Source organism: Mus caroli, chromosome 11, assembly GCF_900094665.2.
Source record: "Mus caroli chromosome 11, CAROLI_EIJ_v1.1, whole genome shotgun sequence".
Lineage (NCBI taxonomy): Eukaryota > Metazoa > Chordata > Mammalia > Rodentia > Muridae > Mus > Mus caroli.
In genome coordinates, this window is record NC_034580.1 from 70609075 (window position 1) to 70625595 (window position 16521).

A 16521-nucleotide genomic window follows, 5' to 3' on the forward strand; every position below is an offset into this window, starting at 1 on the left:
CTTATCCTGGGAATTAGGTTCAGAGTTTCCCAGAGTCTCTGTAAGGTCTTGCCTTGAAGCTCAGCTGTCCTGAAAAGGGAGAAAGGATAGTCCTTTGCCCCAAAGGGCCAGAATTTACACTGGATGGCTTCTGCTGCTAGTTCCTGGTGACTAAGCTAGATCAAGATGAGTCACTGGTAACAAGGAAGGAGCCCTTTTCCCTGCTGTCTCTCCCAGGGCTGGCCCAGACTATGGGTGGGAGCTCTGGAAGGCTGGAGCTATTGACTAGGCTAAGGATAACTTTGGTTTTGTAGTGAGACCAGGTCTTACTATATACAAAACACAGTTAACAGCTATGCAATGGTGGCACACGCCTTTAATCCCAGCACTGGGAGGCAGAGGCAGGTGGATCTTTGGGTTCGAGGTCAGCCTGGTCTATAAAGTGAATTCCAGGATAGGAAGAGCTATACAGAGAAATTCTTCCCCCCCCCCATTTTTTATTATTTTTTTTTGAGATAGATGAAGATGATCATGAAGGAAGTAAAAGTAGGAGATACACCTGGCTACAACTGAGAGTTTAAAAAAAATCTGGCTGGTGGATATGGGAGCCCCAATAGAGAGAACTCCATTTTTTTGCCTGGCTGGGCATTTTGTTTTCCTTGCCTTGAGTACCCTTCCCCACTTCATTCAACATCCTATCATTCAACCTAGGCCATCTCATCTGTGGACCCCTTTCTCTTATTTGTTTTGGTTTTATAATATAGGGCCTCAGACTCACAGGGATCCTCCTGTCTCCACTCCCGAAAGGTTGGGATAACTGTCATGAGTCACTTTACCCAGCTCTTGGGTCTCTCCAGCACTACTTAGTTGATTTCCTTGTGTTTCTGTTACCCCCACCCCCAATGCAGATATTGTTTCCTGGTCCCTCCCATAGGTGTGTGAATTCAGTGACTTAAGGCCAGTCTGGGTCAGCACTGCACCTGCGCGGCAAAATGCGGTATCTGTGGCTGCTCGTAGATAACAAGAACTTTAGCTGACCTCGGGGGAAACCGAAGGAAACACCGGGAAAAGACCAGCTTGTCAGGGAGCTTTGAGGGTGTCTATCATCCTGGGACCACATCATCTTTTTTAACTTCAGTCCTTTTCTTGGGGTTGCTACTTGTAGGTTCTGGGAGAAAAGACCGCCCCTACCAATCTGTCAAACACGGATCAGTCAGTTTGTAGATTGAGGCTCCGCCCCTTAGACCTAGACTCCGCCTCCTCATCCTCCGCGGTTGGGGTCTGGACCTGGCGGCGACGCCCAGGAGGCCGCATGCGCACTGAGGGCCCCAAGGACTCCGTTTCCCTTCTCCCAATGGCGGGCGTCGGTCCCCTTCCCGGCAGCCTCCCTCGGGTAGAGGGCGCGTCATTTCCGGTGGGGAAGGCCCGCGGCCGCCGCCGCCATTTCGGGCGCTGCTGGGAGGCTGACACCGGAGCCGGTCCGCTGGGCGGCGGGCGCCAGGGCTGGAGCGGCGCGCGTGCCGGCGGCGGCCCAGCGTGAAAGCGCGGAGGCGGCCATGGCGGGCAACTTCGACTCGGAGGAGCGGAGTAGCTGGTACTGGGGCCGCTTGAGCCGGCAGGAGGCGGTGGCGCTATTGCAGGGCCAGCGGCACGGGGTGTTCCTGGTGCGGGACTCGAGCACCAGCCCCGGGGACTATGTGCTTAGCGTCTCCGAAAACTCGCGCGTCTCCCACTACATCATCAACAGCAGCGGCCCGCGCCCTCCAGTGCCTCCGTCGCCCGCTCAGCCTCCGCCGGGTGAGGGACAGGCGGGTGGGAGGCCCGGGCGGGGGTGAGGGCCGTAGAACCCTGGTCTGCTGCAGGAGGGACGTGGGCAGAGAGGGCTGGAGTGAACCTGGCGGGGGAGCTGCCTTCTGACCAAGCTGGTTCCCACCGACGAGCGGGATTGTGGGGGAGGAGGAGCTGCTCACCGAGGCCTCTGGGTGTGCCTTGGGAGCCGGGGAAGGGGAACTGCTGCGGCCCCGGGGTGGGGCTGGGCGCCAGGGTCAGGCCCAAGGGCAGGGCAGGGCCAGGCAACTTGGGGACAATGAGTTAATGGGGATGTTACGGGGACATCCTTTGGCAGAGGTGCCCAGAATGGCTCTGCTAATCCTACAAGTGGCTTTTAGGCTCGAAACGTTTCCTGCAGTGTTAGAGCCGGGTTTGGCCATACTCCCCTGGTGGCCTTCAGTAGGAAGTCACCACGTACTGACTGGCTGGCTGGCTGGGAGGGATGGAGACACCCTCAGGAAGCCGGTCAGCTTTTTCCTTTCTTGGGCATTTTTCCAAAATATTTTTACCGTGCTCTTCCCTTATGGAAGGTGGTGAACTAAGTGACTTGGTGATAGAAAAAAAAAAATCCTTCTGTGACCAGCCCGGCGTAATTGAAGCCTAGCAGGCTTCTTGTGTCTAAGAGGTTTTAAGTGTCCAAAAAAACTGCCCGCTGCAACTAGAGTTTCTAGTTTCAAAGTGATTAGTGGAGGAAGATTTTTTTTTCCTTTAGGAAAAAACAAAAAACAAAAAAACCAGGCATAAGCCAGTGAGAACAACCTTGGAAGTGACTGGCACTTCATTCTCCCTGGATTTACTTAAAAAGTGTCAGATACGTACTTCTGGGTCTTTTCTTACTCTAAGTTGGTGTTGTGGTCAAAATCTTCCAGGATATGAGAACAGACCTGGTTAGCAGGTAAACACCAAGAATAATTATCCCACTGTTTCCTCATCAAGGACCATTGAGTTGTAATTGTCTTAGCTGTCTTATTGCAGTGTCTTGGCAATGTTAAGGATATTCATGCACTTAGCCCTTGACGTTTATGAGATGAACAGTGATTCTGAGATTTCTGTTGTCTCTGTGTATAACAGCACCAAGCTTCTTGCTTTCTGGATGTTTGAAGTGTAAGCTTTTTCCTCCTAGAGCTGAGGAATGGAGACTAGAGTCTCATGAATGGAGACTCACTGGTTAGCCTTGTAGCAGACTTGCATTTTTGGGATAGCTCTAATTTAGATTTACTCCCTTTGGCCACAAAGTGGGATAGACTGTTCTTTGTGTTAGCACATAAGTTAAGGGGAAAATTTGGATATTGAAGTCTTTTTAGTTAACAGATTTAGACCTTTCTATGTGTTGTTGATTTGTTTTTTTTTTTAAAGATTTATTTATTATATGTAAGTACACTGTAGCTGTCTTCAGACACACCAGAAGAGGGTATCAGATCTCATTACAGATGGTTGGAAGCCACCATGTGGTTGCTGGGATTTGAACTCAGGACCTCTGGAAGAGCAGTCAGTGCTCTTAACCACTGAGCCATCTCCAGCCCCTTGTTGGTTTGATAATATAAAATCAGATAGGAATATTAATGCAACACAATTGCCCTAAGCAAAGTACATTCTATTTTTGTGCTATGTGTAAAATAATGTATTGTTTTGTGTTAAGTGCAATAGTAAGATGAAATGTTGCCATTGACATCCAATCCTCATGCAGATTTCTTAGTTCCTGCTTCTAATCTTGGCACCTAGGAGGCTGAGGCGAGAAGATTTTTAAAAGTTCCAGGCTGTCCTTAGCAAGACTCTGCCTCAAAGTAAGAGTTATGTTAAGGGTGTGACTGGGAGTCTAGTTGAGTGGTAGCTTATTTGCCTGGCATTTGGGCAGGCTAGGTTTTATTCCCAATATTTGGGGGTGAGGGATTCAGTCCTCAGCTTTCTCTGTGTTTTATTAGAAAATGTGGGAAAAGCATTAGGCAGGCTTATTAGTTTAATATTTCTCTATACCTGGGCATTGTGGTTTTATATCTCAGTAGCTCCACCTTTTCAAAATAGGTGGTTGGCCTCAAAGAGGAGAAGATTGCCAGTTTGTGGGTTAGGTGTGGAAAGTTCATTGGCTTTGTGGCAATTTGTTCTGTCACATTCCCCAATTTCTCTATAGGTCAGTCAGTTCACTTGCTGGTTTTTTTTGTTTGTTTGTTTGTTTGTTTTTGTTTTTTCGAGACAGGGTTTCTCTGTATAGCCCTGGCTGTCCTGGAACTCACTTTGTAGACCAGGCTGGCCTCAAACTCAGAAATCCATCTGCCTCTGCGTCCTGAGTGCTGGGATTAAAGGCGTGCACCACCACTGCTGAGCTGCTTGCTGTCTTTATGATGGTTACTTAATCGCTGTTCTTCTCCCCATTAAGCTGGTTTTCTTTTGAAGCCACACAGGAATTAACTTGAGTTTTAGAGAGGCGTGCATGTGTATAATTTTAATAGTTAACACTTATTGGCGGATTATTGTATGCTAGATGCTTTGCTAAATACAGTGTGTGCCTTATATAATTCACTGTCAGTGAAACAATCCAATGAGTGAAATATTGCAATCTCCATTTATTAAAGTATTTTCTTGGTGCAGGGGGAGAGGAACTAGAAATCTAGTAACTTGTAACATTCAGTATAAGCCAGAATTTGAACTAGACAGGGTGACCTGAGAACTGACCATGTGTTGTATAGTTTTGATAGTCTTTGTTTATTCGCTTTGGGATCGATGCAGTGCACATAGGAAACCCCATTCTTTTGTTTTGAGACAGGGTCTCATTCTGCAGCCCGAGCTGGCCTGCAATTCTCTACATAAACCAGGCTGTCTTTGAACTCAGAAAAGTTCTTTTGCTTCTGCCTCCTGAGTACTATAGGAACCAGCAGCATGGCTCAGTAGGTCAAAGCACACACCTTGCAAACTTGGGAATCTGAGTTAAGAGAAGGAACCCTGAAGGTTGTCCTGACCTCCCCATGCCCACATCATTCCTGCACATCTATAGTTCTGGCTGGCCTAGAACTCATTATACTGTGTGCACACACTGTAAGAGGCATGTGGATAAGTAAGATAGGCCATGGATTGTCACCTTATCCCAGTAACCTTTTTTATTTGAGATAGGATCTTTTTGTAGCCCTGACATGGGACTAACTATGTAGACCAGGCTAATTTCTTTGTTTCTTTTCTTTTTTCTTTCTTCCTCCCCCCCAAACCCCCAAACCCCCCAGATAGGGTTTCTCTGTATAGCCCTGGCTGTCCTGGAACTCACTTTGTAGACCAGGCTGGCCTCGAACTCAGAAATCCGCCTGCCTCTGCCTCTGCCTCTGCCTCTGCCTCCCGAGTGCTGGGACTTTCTTTTCTGTTTTAAAAAGATTTATTTATTATTATATGTAAGTACACTGAAGCTGTCTTCAGACACTCAGAAGAGGGAGTCAGATTTGTTATGGATGGTTGTGAGCCACCATGTGATTGCTGGGATTTGAACTCAGGACCTTCTCTCCAACTCCCAGGCTAATTTCTAATTTGTGAAGATCCTCCTGTCTTTGCCTCGCTGTTGATATTACAGGCCTGAGCGGTTAGGCCCAGCTCAAACCCTGTTTGAACTTACCATAGATGTTTTGCTCCCACAGATGATCTCGTATGCTGCTATAGTCTGGGAGCATCTTTATGTTGCCCCAGAGCTGTATGGTAAAGTTTGTTAGAGTTTACTGGTCATGTTCTGTAAGGTTGGGCTTCAAAGTGAGCCTCTTGGGAAGACTTGGAACAATTGATCTACCAGTTTCTTCCACTTGAAATACTAGAGGACTAGACTTTGACTGATAGAGTCCTCTAAGGTGGGGGTGTGCCCAGCTTCTATCAATTGATAGAATTTTCATTCTAGCAAGAATGAGGGCCCTGGTTTCAATCCCCAGATCACACAGATCAGTTTTAGTGACACAGGCCTTTCTTATCACCACTTAGGAGGTAGAGACACAGCAAGATCATCCCTGGCTGGGCAGTGAATTGGAGGCCAAAACCCAAACTTGAATGGAGAGAGAGGGAGAGAAAGAGAATGAGAAAACATATATATAATTTAATGACAGGGTCTCACTATAGTTCTGGCTGGCCTAGAACTCATGTAGCTCAGGCTGATCTCAAATGTCTGCCTCCAGAGTGTTAGGATTAAAGGTGTGGGGAATTATTTTTGTTTTGTGCATTGGTGTTTTGTATCCTTGGTAGTGGAGTTACAGCCATTGTTCCTGACTGCTGAACCATTTCTACAGCTCCACCTACTACTTCTTACTTGTAGAACTTTGGGCAATTTTTGTTTTTTAAACTTCTCTTTGCTACAATTTCTTCATGTGAAAGTCAGAAAATGCCTGGTGTGGTGGCCCACGCCTTTAATCCCAGCACTCAGGAGGCAGAGGCAGGTGGATTTCTGAGTTTGAGGCCAGCCTGGTCTATACAGAGTAAGTTCCAGGACAGCCAGGGCTATACAGAGAAACACTGTCTTGAGAACCAAAAAAGAAAAAAAAAAAAAAAGGAAAATGATGTTAAAAGAGATTTCAAATGGAAAACACTTCAGCTGTGCTAGGTTCTCTGGCATGCACAGTGCGGTTGGTGAGCATGCGACCTCTTAGGGAGTAATGCTGGGTAGAAAGGGGGGAGGGAAGGGCTTGAGGTTGAGATCCTTGGGTCTGCAGCGTTTTTGATTACTGTGACTGGGCAATGGAAGTTTTCCACCTGTAGCCTAGTAGGTGGGTGAGGGAGCCTCAGACCTTGCCTTGGGCTGAGGATGTAGCTTACAGTGTTTGCTTAACATGCACAAGGTCCTGACAATGATCATCTTACCTTATTTTGGAGATGGTCAGGATGTCCCTCGAATGTAATGGTTCCAGAGAAGTTCTTTCTTGATTTTCTTTTTAAAAAGATATTCTTTAATTTTATGTATATGTTATTGTGTCTACAAGTGTATACATATATAATGGATGTGTAGTGCCTGCTGAGACCAGAAGAGGGCATTAGACTTTCTGGAATTGGATTGGTTGTGTACTACTATTTGTGGGTGCTGAGAACTGAACCCAGGTCTTCTGCAAAAGCAGCACGTGCTCCTAACTGCTGAGCCAGCTCTCAGCTGCTCTGCAGAGACAGAGATGGCCTTTAGTAGTTACTGACAAAAGTCCTATGGGAAGGTACAATAGGTTTATTAACTGTAGGACTTGCCACAGCTTTTCTCAACTTCTGTGAATTGCAAATTTTCTGGAGAGAGTTCTGAGTTTGTCAGACTACGGCTTTCTAGGATTGCCGAGATACTGTGGTACCTTCTTTGGCAGATAGGTGTAGTTCAAAGATTTTTGGGTGAATTTCTTGGAGTTAGGTTTGTAACATGTGTTTGTGTGCCCCTGGGTATGAAGGCTAGAGGTGGGTGTTGGGCATCTTCCTCTATTGCTTGCCATTTATTTTTCTGAGAAGTGATGTGTTACTTACTACACCTGGAGCTCCTCAGATGACTGGACTGGCTGGCCATTAGTCCCCTGGGATCCTTCAGTGCCAGCCTCCCAGTGTTGAGTTTACAGGAGCATGTCACCAGACTTGGCTCTTCCTTGTGAGTGCCAGAAATCTAAACTCCGTACACTGAGCCATCACCCAGCCTGAATTGCACATTTCTTAAGGAATTGAGAGGGTTTCAGGGAAGGATGCAGCAAAATTTTAGACTTGTTGAGTATCTATGATATACCAGCCACTTTTTGTATGTTTGTGTGTGTGTGTGATGCATTAAGTGCTTTAGGACACATGGGGATCAGAGAAAAATTTGTGGGAGTCTGTTCTTCCAAGTGAGTTCTGGGGATCAAACCCAGGCTGTCAGCCTTTGATCTTAACTGCCAGGACCTCTTAATATAATTACTGTGATGTTTTACTGTTATTCTTGGGGGTACATGTGCTGAGGTGTGGAGATTAGTGGGAGCTGGCTTCTGTCCTTCCATAGTCATAGTCATGTAGGTTTCAGGGATCGAACTTAGATCACCAGGCTTGTACGGCAAGCCCCTAGACCTGCTGAACCAGCTTACTGACCTTGCCACATTTTTTTGTTGTTGTTGATTTGCTTTTTTTGCAGGGATTTTGTTTTGGGTTTTTGGAGATGGGCAGCACTTTAGACTAGGCTGTTCTTTTTAGATTAGACAGTTCTCTTCATCAGCCACTTCAGAAACTGTTAGATGGGCGAATGACTTGTTTTACAGAGAAACTGAGGCACAGAGAAATTACATACCAGCTTATACAGCCAGTAAATGAGAATCTGATTCTGTCAAACTTTGGTCTACAAAGTACCATGCCAATATCCACTTTTTTTAAAAAAAAGATTTTCTTTTGTTTGCATAGTCTTTATTCATTTGTTACATTTTTTGAAATGGTCTCATATAGCCCAGGCTGCCCTGGAACTCCCCTGTGTAGCCAAGGATGATCTTGAACTCCTGATATTTCTGCTTCTGCCTCCCAGATACTGGGGTTTATAGGCATACATTACCAGCCAGGCTTCCTTAGTCTGCAGAATCCCTCTTGGATGCAAGGGCAGCAGCCTTTACTCCGTTGTATTGGACAAGTAGTGGGTATTTATCTATTTCTGCAGCTTGTGTAAATGCCATAGGTAATGGAAGAGGAAGAAAGGATTAGTAAAGAGGGGCAGAGAAGTGCTGTGAGAGTTGGAAAGGTTGATAGTGTAGCAGCTGTTGTTAATCTTGCCAGAAGTAACCAGGCCTATTTTAGCACAGAGCCCTCAGGTGTTCTGAATTCTTTGGGGAATGATACTATGAAAACTGATGTTGCCTGAGGCCTGAACAGCTTAAAAGTAATTGGTTTTGCAAATAGTGGTGAAGTACCTACTTAAAATTATCCCAGTTGTCTGCATATTTATTTATGTTTTTACTTAATTATTTAGTTTCTTGTTACACTATGTAGCTTTGGCTGGCCTGGAACTCAATTTGTAGACCAGGGTAGCCAAGGACATTCCTTCAGTTTTCTGCCTCCTAAATTCTGTTATTATAGGCATTTACCACCATACCTGGCTAATATTTATTTATTTATTTATTTTAAAAGATTTATTTATGTGAGTACTCTGTCGATGACTTCAAACACATCAGAAAGAGGCATCAGGTCCCTTTGCAGATGGTTGTGAGCCACCATGTGGTTTCTGGGACTTGAACTCAGGACCTCTGGAAGACCAGTCAGTGCTCTTAACCACTGAGCCATCTCTGCAGCCCCTAATATTTATTTTTTGATAGGTTAATTCATAACTGTACACTCAAGCCGTGCCTAGTGATGTAAACCTATATATAATTCAAGCTCCTTGATAGGCTGAGGCAGGAGGATCACCTGTTGAGAATCACTTGTCTAGGCTACAGAATAAGTTCAAGGCTGGTCTGGGCAATTTAACAAGAACCTGTCTCAAAATGAAACTTGCCTGGCATGTGTGAGGACCTAGGTTCAGAATCTTGCTCAGGTTTGATGTAGAGGAAATAACCAATCCTAGACAGCTGTGAATTCTGTACTTCTGTCCTCTAAACTGACCAAGTATCTCCTTCCTTTCTCTTCCTTCTGCTTCCTGCCTTTGGCTATTTGTGGTTGGGAGCGGGGAAGGAATCCAAATGCATAGCTGTGGTGAGGTCTGGGCTTATCTGTGACTTCTGTGCATTCTTTTCCCTTTTCTTCCCTTCTGGAGTTTGAATCAGTGAGGTTTTCCTGCCCCATATATCTGACTGCCCACAGCCATCAAGCCAGGAATCCCTCCTTTATTGTAACCTTAGCACCAACTAAGAATGATTTACAGGGAAAGTGTATCAAAGGTTTTGTTTGCTGCTTTGCTTATGTTTTGCTAGTTGGGATTGCCAAGGAAAAAGAAAAGGCTAGGGAGCCTGGTTTTTGTGGGTTTTTTTTTTTTTTTTTTTGGTTTTTTGAGACAGGGTTTCTCTGTATAGCCCTGGCTGTCCTGGAACTCACTTTGTAGTCCAGGCTGGCCTCGAACTCAGGGGAGCCTGGTTTATACCATGCAGCATTAGCAGCACTGGAACAAGAAACAACTTATCTTTGGCCTTTTTTTTTTTTTTTTTTTTAATGCTTTGTGCCAGGCGTGGTAACCCATGCCTTTAATTTCCAGCATTAGGGAAACAGAGGCAGGGGGGGAAATCTGTGAGAGTGAGTCCAGGACTGCCAGAGCTACACAGAGAAAAACCCTGTCTTGAAAAACCCAAAACAAACAAAAGATTTATGTGCTTTGCATATATGTATATGCACTACTTTTGTACCTGGTACTCTTGAAGGCCAGAGGAGGCTGCTGGGTCTTCTGAAGTCAGAGTTAGAGTTGCTGGGAACCCAACCCTGCAAGAGCAGCACGCATGCCTAACAGCCGAGCCCAGCCGAGCTGTCTCTCTAGCCTGTGTCTTCCTTGTGTGCTAGAAGAGTTTGTTGTTGTTTTTTGAGACAGGGTTTCTCTGTGTAGCCCTGGCTGTCCTGGAACTCACTCTGTAGACCAGGCTGGCCTCGAATCCGCCGGCTTCTGCCTCCCAAGTGCTGGGGTCAAAGGCATGCGCCACCGCCGCCCGGCACTAGAGGAGCTTCTGAAACTGTCTTAAAATTTTTGTTAATGATGGGCAGTGGTGGCACACACCTTTGATCCCAGCACTAGGGAAGTAGGTGGATTTCTGAGTTCAAGGCCAGCCTGGTCTACAGAGTGAGTTCCAGGACATCCAGGGCTATACAGAGAAACCTGGTCACAAAACAACAATAAATAAATTAATTAATTAATTAATTAAAAAAATTTTGTTGCACTCACCTTTCAGAGGTGTTTGCCATAGTGGTATGTTTGGGTCTTCCAGGCCCTGCCCTCCTCCCAGCCTCATGTAAGCACATCCCAGCAGTGGGTGAAGGGGCGTGGGGGGGAAATGTGTGTGTGTGTGTGTGTGTGTCTCCCTTCCTTCTTAGAACACAGGCGCTTTGGAAACGCTAGCGCCTCATCAGAACTGTCCTTATGATTTGCTATATCTCGGCAGTTTGCTGTAACTGGTTTTGTTTTGTTGCTGCTGCTGGTTTTTATAGGAACACATCTTCCATTGCAATAAAATCCATGTGGAAAGATGCCTAAGACACGCTGCTTTGTTTCTTGCGCACCACAGTGTTCACACCTTCTTTGTGAGTTGCTAAAACCTGAGTGTAGAATTTCATTTTACCACTTCTCTAATTTTAGAGTTGAACATTTATGTTGATTAACAATAATCAACGTAGGGGTCAGAGACATGGCTCTGCAGTTAGGATTGTTTCCTGCTCTTCTAGAGGACCTGAGTTCTGTTCCCAGCAGCCACAACAGGGGGCTGTAATTACAACCACTTGTAATTCCAGCTGTAGGTGAGCTTTTGACCTCTGGGAGCATCTATACATAGGTGGTATAGCATATGCTTCCTCCCTCTCCCTCTTCCCCTCTCCCTTTCTCCCTCTCTCCCTTTCCTTCCCCCTCCCTCCCCCCCTCTCTAAATAATCACACAAATAAATAATAAATAAGTAAATAAATATTCTTAAAAAGAAGTAATGGGCTGGTGAGATGGCTCAGTGGTTAAGAGCACCGACTGCTCTTCCGAAGGTCCCAGTTCAAATCCCAGCAACCACATGGTGGCTCACAACCATCCGTAACGAAATCTGACGCCCTCTTCTGGAGTGTCTGAAGACAGTTACAGTGTACTTATAAATAAATAAATCTTTTTTAAAAAAAGTAATATGTGGGGCTGATGAGATAACTCGGCAGGTAAATAAAAGCTTTTCCAGCAAGCCTGGTGGCCTGAGTTCAATCCCTGGGACCCACATGGTGGAAGAAGAGAATCCACTAACATAAACAAAACACACACCCACACACATTTAATTTTAGAAAACATTTAAGAATAACCTGTAAGGCCAGTGAGATGGCTCAGTGGGTAAAGGTGCTTGCCAGGCAAACCTGAGTTAGATGGCTGAAACCCAAACTCACACCTGTAATCCTAGTGGTCCTAAGTGACCTGAAGGTAGGGATAGGAGGAGCTCCTGGGAGTTCAGGAGCCAGATAGCCTGGGGCACAGGGCACAGCACAATAAAGAGAGATTTCCACAGACGTAAATAATAATAAATAGGCTAGGCTTTGCACATGCCTTCAGTCCCAGTACCTGGGTGGCAGAAACAATTGGATCTCTGTGACATTGAAGTTAGCCTAGTCACATAGTAAGTTTCAGGCCAGCCAGGGCTACACAGACCCTGTCTCAAAACAATATTTTAAAAGTAAATCTAAAGACAGCTCATGTTTCTAATCCAGTCCTCAGGAAACAGGCAGAAGATTACATGTGAATTTCAGGCCAGCTTAAATTACAGAGTGAGACTGTCTGAACAGAACAAAACAGGGATGTACGCTCCCCAGCAAAGAGAGTGATGCTTTATGAATATCTTTTTGTCAGCCACAGTTTCAGCGGGGCAGCAGGTAGCCATTTTGGCAGGTACACTTTGGTCTGTGGATAAGAAGACATCAGCAAGGCCCTCCATGATGTGGATGATGTAGGGTCATTTTCTCAGCAGCAGATGCCTGGCCATGTTAGCTCCTCTGTACACTGCACGTGGAGCTTTCTGGAGCAGGCAGTGCTGAACAGATTACTTAGTTCACACTGACTTTCACAGTTGCTGTCTTCATCTGGAACATCATGAATTAGATTAGTGGTGACAGACTGGAATAGGAACAGTTCTTTGTGAAAAGCTGTATTAGGTGGCATTGATGTTCATCAGAAGCCTCATCCCAAATACTTTGATGCCCACTTAAAATCGCAGCAGTGGGAGACCAAGGCAGGAATATCATAGACTGTAGCCTACTCTGGCTACATCACAAACCACTTTTTTTTTTTCCCCCGAGACATGGTTTCTCTGTGTAGCCCTGGCTGTCCTGGAACTCACTTTGTAGACCAGGCTGGCCTCAAACTCAGAAATCCGCCTGCCTCTGCCTCCTAAGTGCTGGGATTAAAAGCGTGTACCACCATGCCCGGCTACAAACCACTTTTCAAAAAACAGCCATTGCAGGGCTGGAAAGATGGCTCTATGGTTAAGAGCCTTCCAAAGGACCCAGGTTCAATTCCCAGTACTCACATGGCAGTTCACAACTGTAATTCCAGTTTTAGGGAATACAATACCCTCACACAGAGACATACCAGCAATGTAAATCAGGTTTTTTAAAAATGAGAACAAAACAGCCATAGGGCTAGTAGATTTGTTCAGTGGGCAAAGTGCTTGCCCCACAAGCCTGGCAACTTGAATTTGACCTCTGGTGCTCACATAAAACTGGAAGACAACTGACTGCCAAGTCCCCAGATTACATGCATACATCATATACACACACACAGTTTTTAAAAAATGCAGCCAGCAGTGGTGACTGGGTTTGTGATCCTGCAACTCTGAGCATGCATGTCCCCCCACTTAGACACACATAAGAGGAATCACATCTCTAGGTCTGTGCATGACTGATCAGGAGCGCTTGCTTCTCTTGAAGGGGACCTGAGTTCAGTTCCTTTTGGTATCCACATGGCAGCACACAACGTCATCTCTAATTCAAATCTCAGGGAATCTGATGCCATCTTCCAAGTTGTACCTTTTAGTGATAATAATCTTTGTGCCAGCCGAGGCTTCACAGACCCTGTTTCAAAATAATCAAGGGGTGGGGGTGGGGAGCTTGCTGTGTTTCCTGAGGCTGCAGGGTTGTATTTGGTTATTTATGTCTGGGGTAGCAGCAGAGCACAGCTTGGGAGAATCAAGAAGTGACTGTGTTGCGCTCTGCAAGCCAAGTGGCCTGGTCTGTCACGGCCTTTTCATATCTCCTCCCCATGGTGATGGGCACCTTGCTCTCCAGAGGATGCTCATTTTATTTTATGTGTATGGGTGTTTTGTCTGCATGGATGCCTGTGCATCATGTAGGTCAAAGGAGGTGAGGAATGGGCATCGGATCCCTTGGACTGGAGTTACAGTGCTAAGAATCAAACCTAGGGCCTCTGTAGGAGAGAGAATGCTCAATTTAAAGGATGACACCCATTTGGACTGTGAAGAAAGTTTGGTTTTTTTGTTTTTCAGTATACTTTTTTTTTGTTAATTTGTTTTTTTGTTGTTGTTGTTTTGTTTTTTCGAAGCAGGATTTCTCTGTGTAGCCCTGGCTGTCCTGGAACTCACTCTAGACCAGGCTAGCCTCAGAAATCCACCTGCCTCTGCCTCCCAAGTGCTGTTCGGTATACTTTTTTTGTGGTCAGATAACGACTAAATATGTACGAGGGATGCATAAAGACTTTGAACTTCAGTATAATATATCTTCAAATGACACTCTGCTCTGTTTTTTCCAGGAGTGAGTCCCTCCAGGCTCCGAATAGGAGATCAAGAATTTGATTCATTGCCTGCTTTACTGGAATTCTACAAAATACACTATTTGGACACTACAACATTGATAGAACCAGTGGCCAAATCAAGGCAGGGTAGTGGAGTGATTCTCAGGCAGGAGGAGGCAGAGTATGTGCGGGCCCTCTTTGACTTTAATGGGAATGATGAAGAAGATCTTCCCTTTAAGAAAGGAGACATCCTGAGAATCCGGGATAAGCCTGAAGAGCAGTGGTGGAATGCAGAGGACAGCGAAGGAAAGAGGGGGATGATTCCTGTCCCTTACGTGGAGAAGTATAGACCTGCCTCCGCCTCAGTATCGGCTCTGATTGGAGGTAACCAGGAGGGTTCCCACCCACAGCCACTGGGTGGGCCGGAGCCTGGGCCCTATGCCCAACCCAGCGTCAACACTCCGCTCCCTAACCTCCAGAATGGGCCCATTTATGCCAGGGTTATCCAGAAGCGAGTCCCTAATGCCTACGACAAGACAGCCTTGGCTTTGGAGGTACATAATGTGCAAAATGTAGAAAGACGAGATCTGCTCCAGGGTCTCCCTTTCAGACCTCTTCCGGCTTTGTAGGAATGCTGATACAGCGCCAGCTTTGTGATGTTGTAGATGTCAAACCATTAAGTACTGACTTTGGCATTTTATGTGGGTTTTCTCTTTTTTAGAGAAAACCTATTTTGCAATGAGTAAATTTAAAACTGTGTAACTGTGTAACGTTCCGATTGATGTACTAACCCTTTGACTAATTACCACCTGGATAGGAATTAACTTGAAGTCATTTTTTTTCTCATCTGTATTCCTAACTTCTTTCTTGCTGTTTGCCACTGTCTGAAACGAAATGGGTTCGCCCAGATCAGAATGTAATAAGTGGTATATAGCAGTATACTTAGGTGGGATTTTAATTTTTTCTTTCTGTTTTGAGACTGGGTGTCTCTATGTACGTCTGGCTGTCCTAGAATTCACTTTGTAGATCAAGCTGGCCTCAAACTCACAGAGATCTGCCTGCTTCTGCTTCCTGAGTGCTGGGATGAAAGGTGTGTGCCACCATGCTCAGTCAAAAACTTTTATTTTAGTGGATAGTAGATTCTTTACTATTAATTATGTTTGGCATGAATCAGGAAAAGCTGAATGCTAGCCTTCATCAGGCCTTGGTTCCTGGTGTAGGGGAGACACACACACACACACACACAGAGTGTGCAGGTGTGAATTGAGCCATAAGTAAGAGGATGAGTTATAAAGAATAGATTTGCTTCTCTTTGTTGCTTAGTGTGTTTGATAAAGGAGAAGCCAGTTCTTTACAAGGACTATATTTTACTTCAGTCCTCTGTGGAAGCCCCCGTTGTTAGGACCCGGCATTCATCACAGGTGTTCCTTTGTTCTTCAGCACTCCCACCTCATCTTTTTACCTGTTTCTTTCCTCCGTCTTTGTGTTGTGAAGAGGAAGGAATTCAGTACAGAATTCAGAACAGAAGCTGATGCAGAGGTGACCTGCTCCTGCGTATTTCAGAGCCTGCCAACAGCCTGGCTTGAGTATAGATCGGTAGCCAGTTCTCATAACCATGCCTGAAATTATGTGCACACAGTGGCAGAGAGGGGAAGGTGCCCTTGTGGCTTGCTCTTTTTTTCCCTGTGGGTTGTATTCCTGCAGTAGGGGTAGGAGCTGCCTGTGAGGAAGAGTGGCAGTTCACACGAGCCAGACTGATGCTAATGCATTTGAATTTTTTAAAATTTATTTTTATTTTATGTGATGGGTTTTATTTTATTTTTCTGCATATATGTCTATGTGTCACATGTCCACAGTGACCAGAAGGCAGCATTGGATGCCCTACAACTGTGGTTACAGACTGCCTTCTGGGTGCTGGCACTCAAACTCTGGAAGAACAGGTAGTGTTCCTAACCACTGAGCAATCTCACCAGTCCTGAAATTTTCCATTTTTAGTCTAATTGAGTTGAGTTTCATGGGTTTGACTGAAAACTGCATTATTTATTTGTTTGTTTAGATTTTTTGAGGTAGGGTCTAGCTATGTAGCCCTGGCTGTCCTGGAACTCACTCTGTAGACCAGGCTGGCCTCAGAAATCCGCCTGTCTCTGCCTCCCAAGTGCTGGGAGTAAAGGCGTGTGCCAGCACTGCCCAGCGAGATTAAGTCTTAATTTTAAAATACCATGTCTTGACTTTGAGAAATGGACTGTGTGTTATCTGGATCACACTGCTTGGCAGATGAAGAAAGCAAGTTGTGAGGCTGATGTGGGTGAGGAGGTGTTGCTCTTGTCTAACTGCTCTGCGCATTGTGGACGGGCTCTTTTTTTTTTTTTTTTTTTTTTTTTTGGTTTTT

The 16521-nt window shown here is 45.5% G+C and overlaps 1 protein-coding gene across 2 annotated transcripts in view; it reads left to right on the plus strand.

The window, feature by feature from the left end:
• The first annotated feature begins 1403 nt into the window (after window positions 1-1403).
• Window positions 1404-16521, plus strand: part of Crk (CRK proto-oncogene, adaptor protein) — a 28167-nt gene continuing 13049 nt past the window's right edge. The window contains exons 1-2 of one of the 2 annotated variants that reach the window (XM_021177079.2): window positions 1404-1776; window positions 14151-14686. In XM_021177079.2, the coding sequence (XP_021032738.1) occupies window positions 1536-1776; window positions 14151-14686 (777 nt within the window). In that variant the 5' untranslated portion in view covers window positions 1404-1535. The remainder of the gene's footprint in view (window positions 1777-14150; window positions 14687-16521) is intronic. The other variant, XM_021177080.2, reaches the window with a different exon arrangement.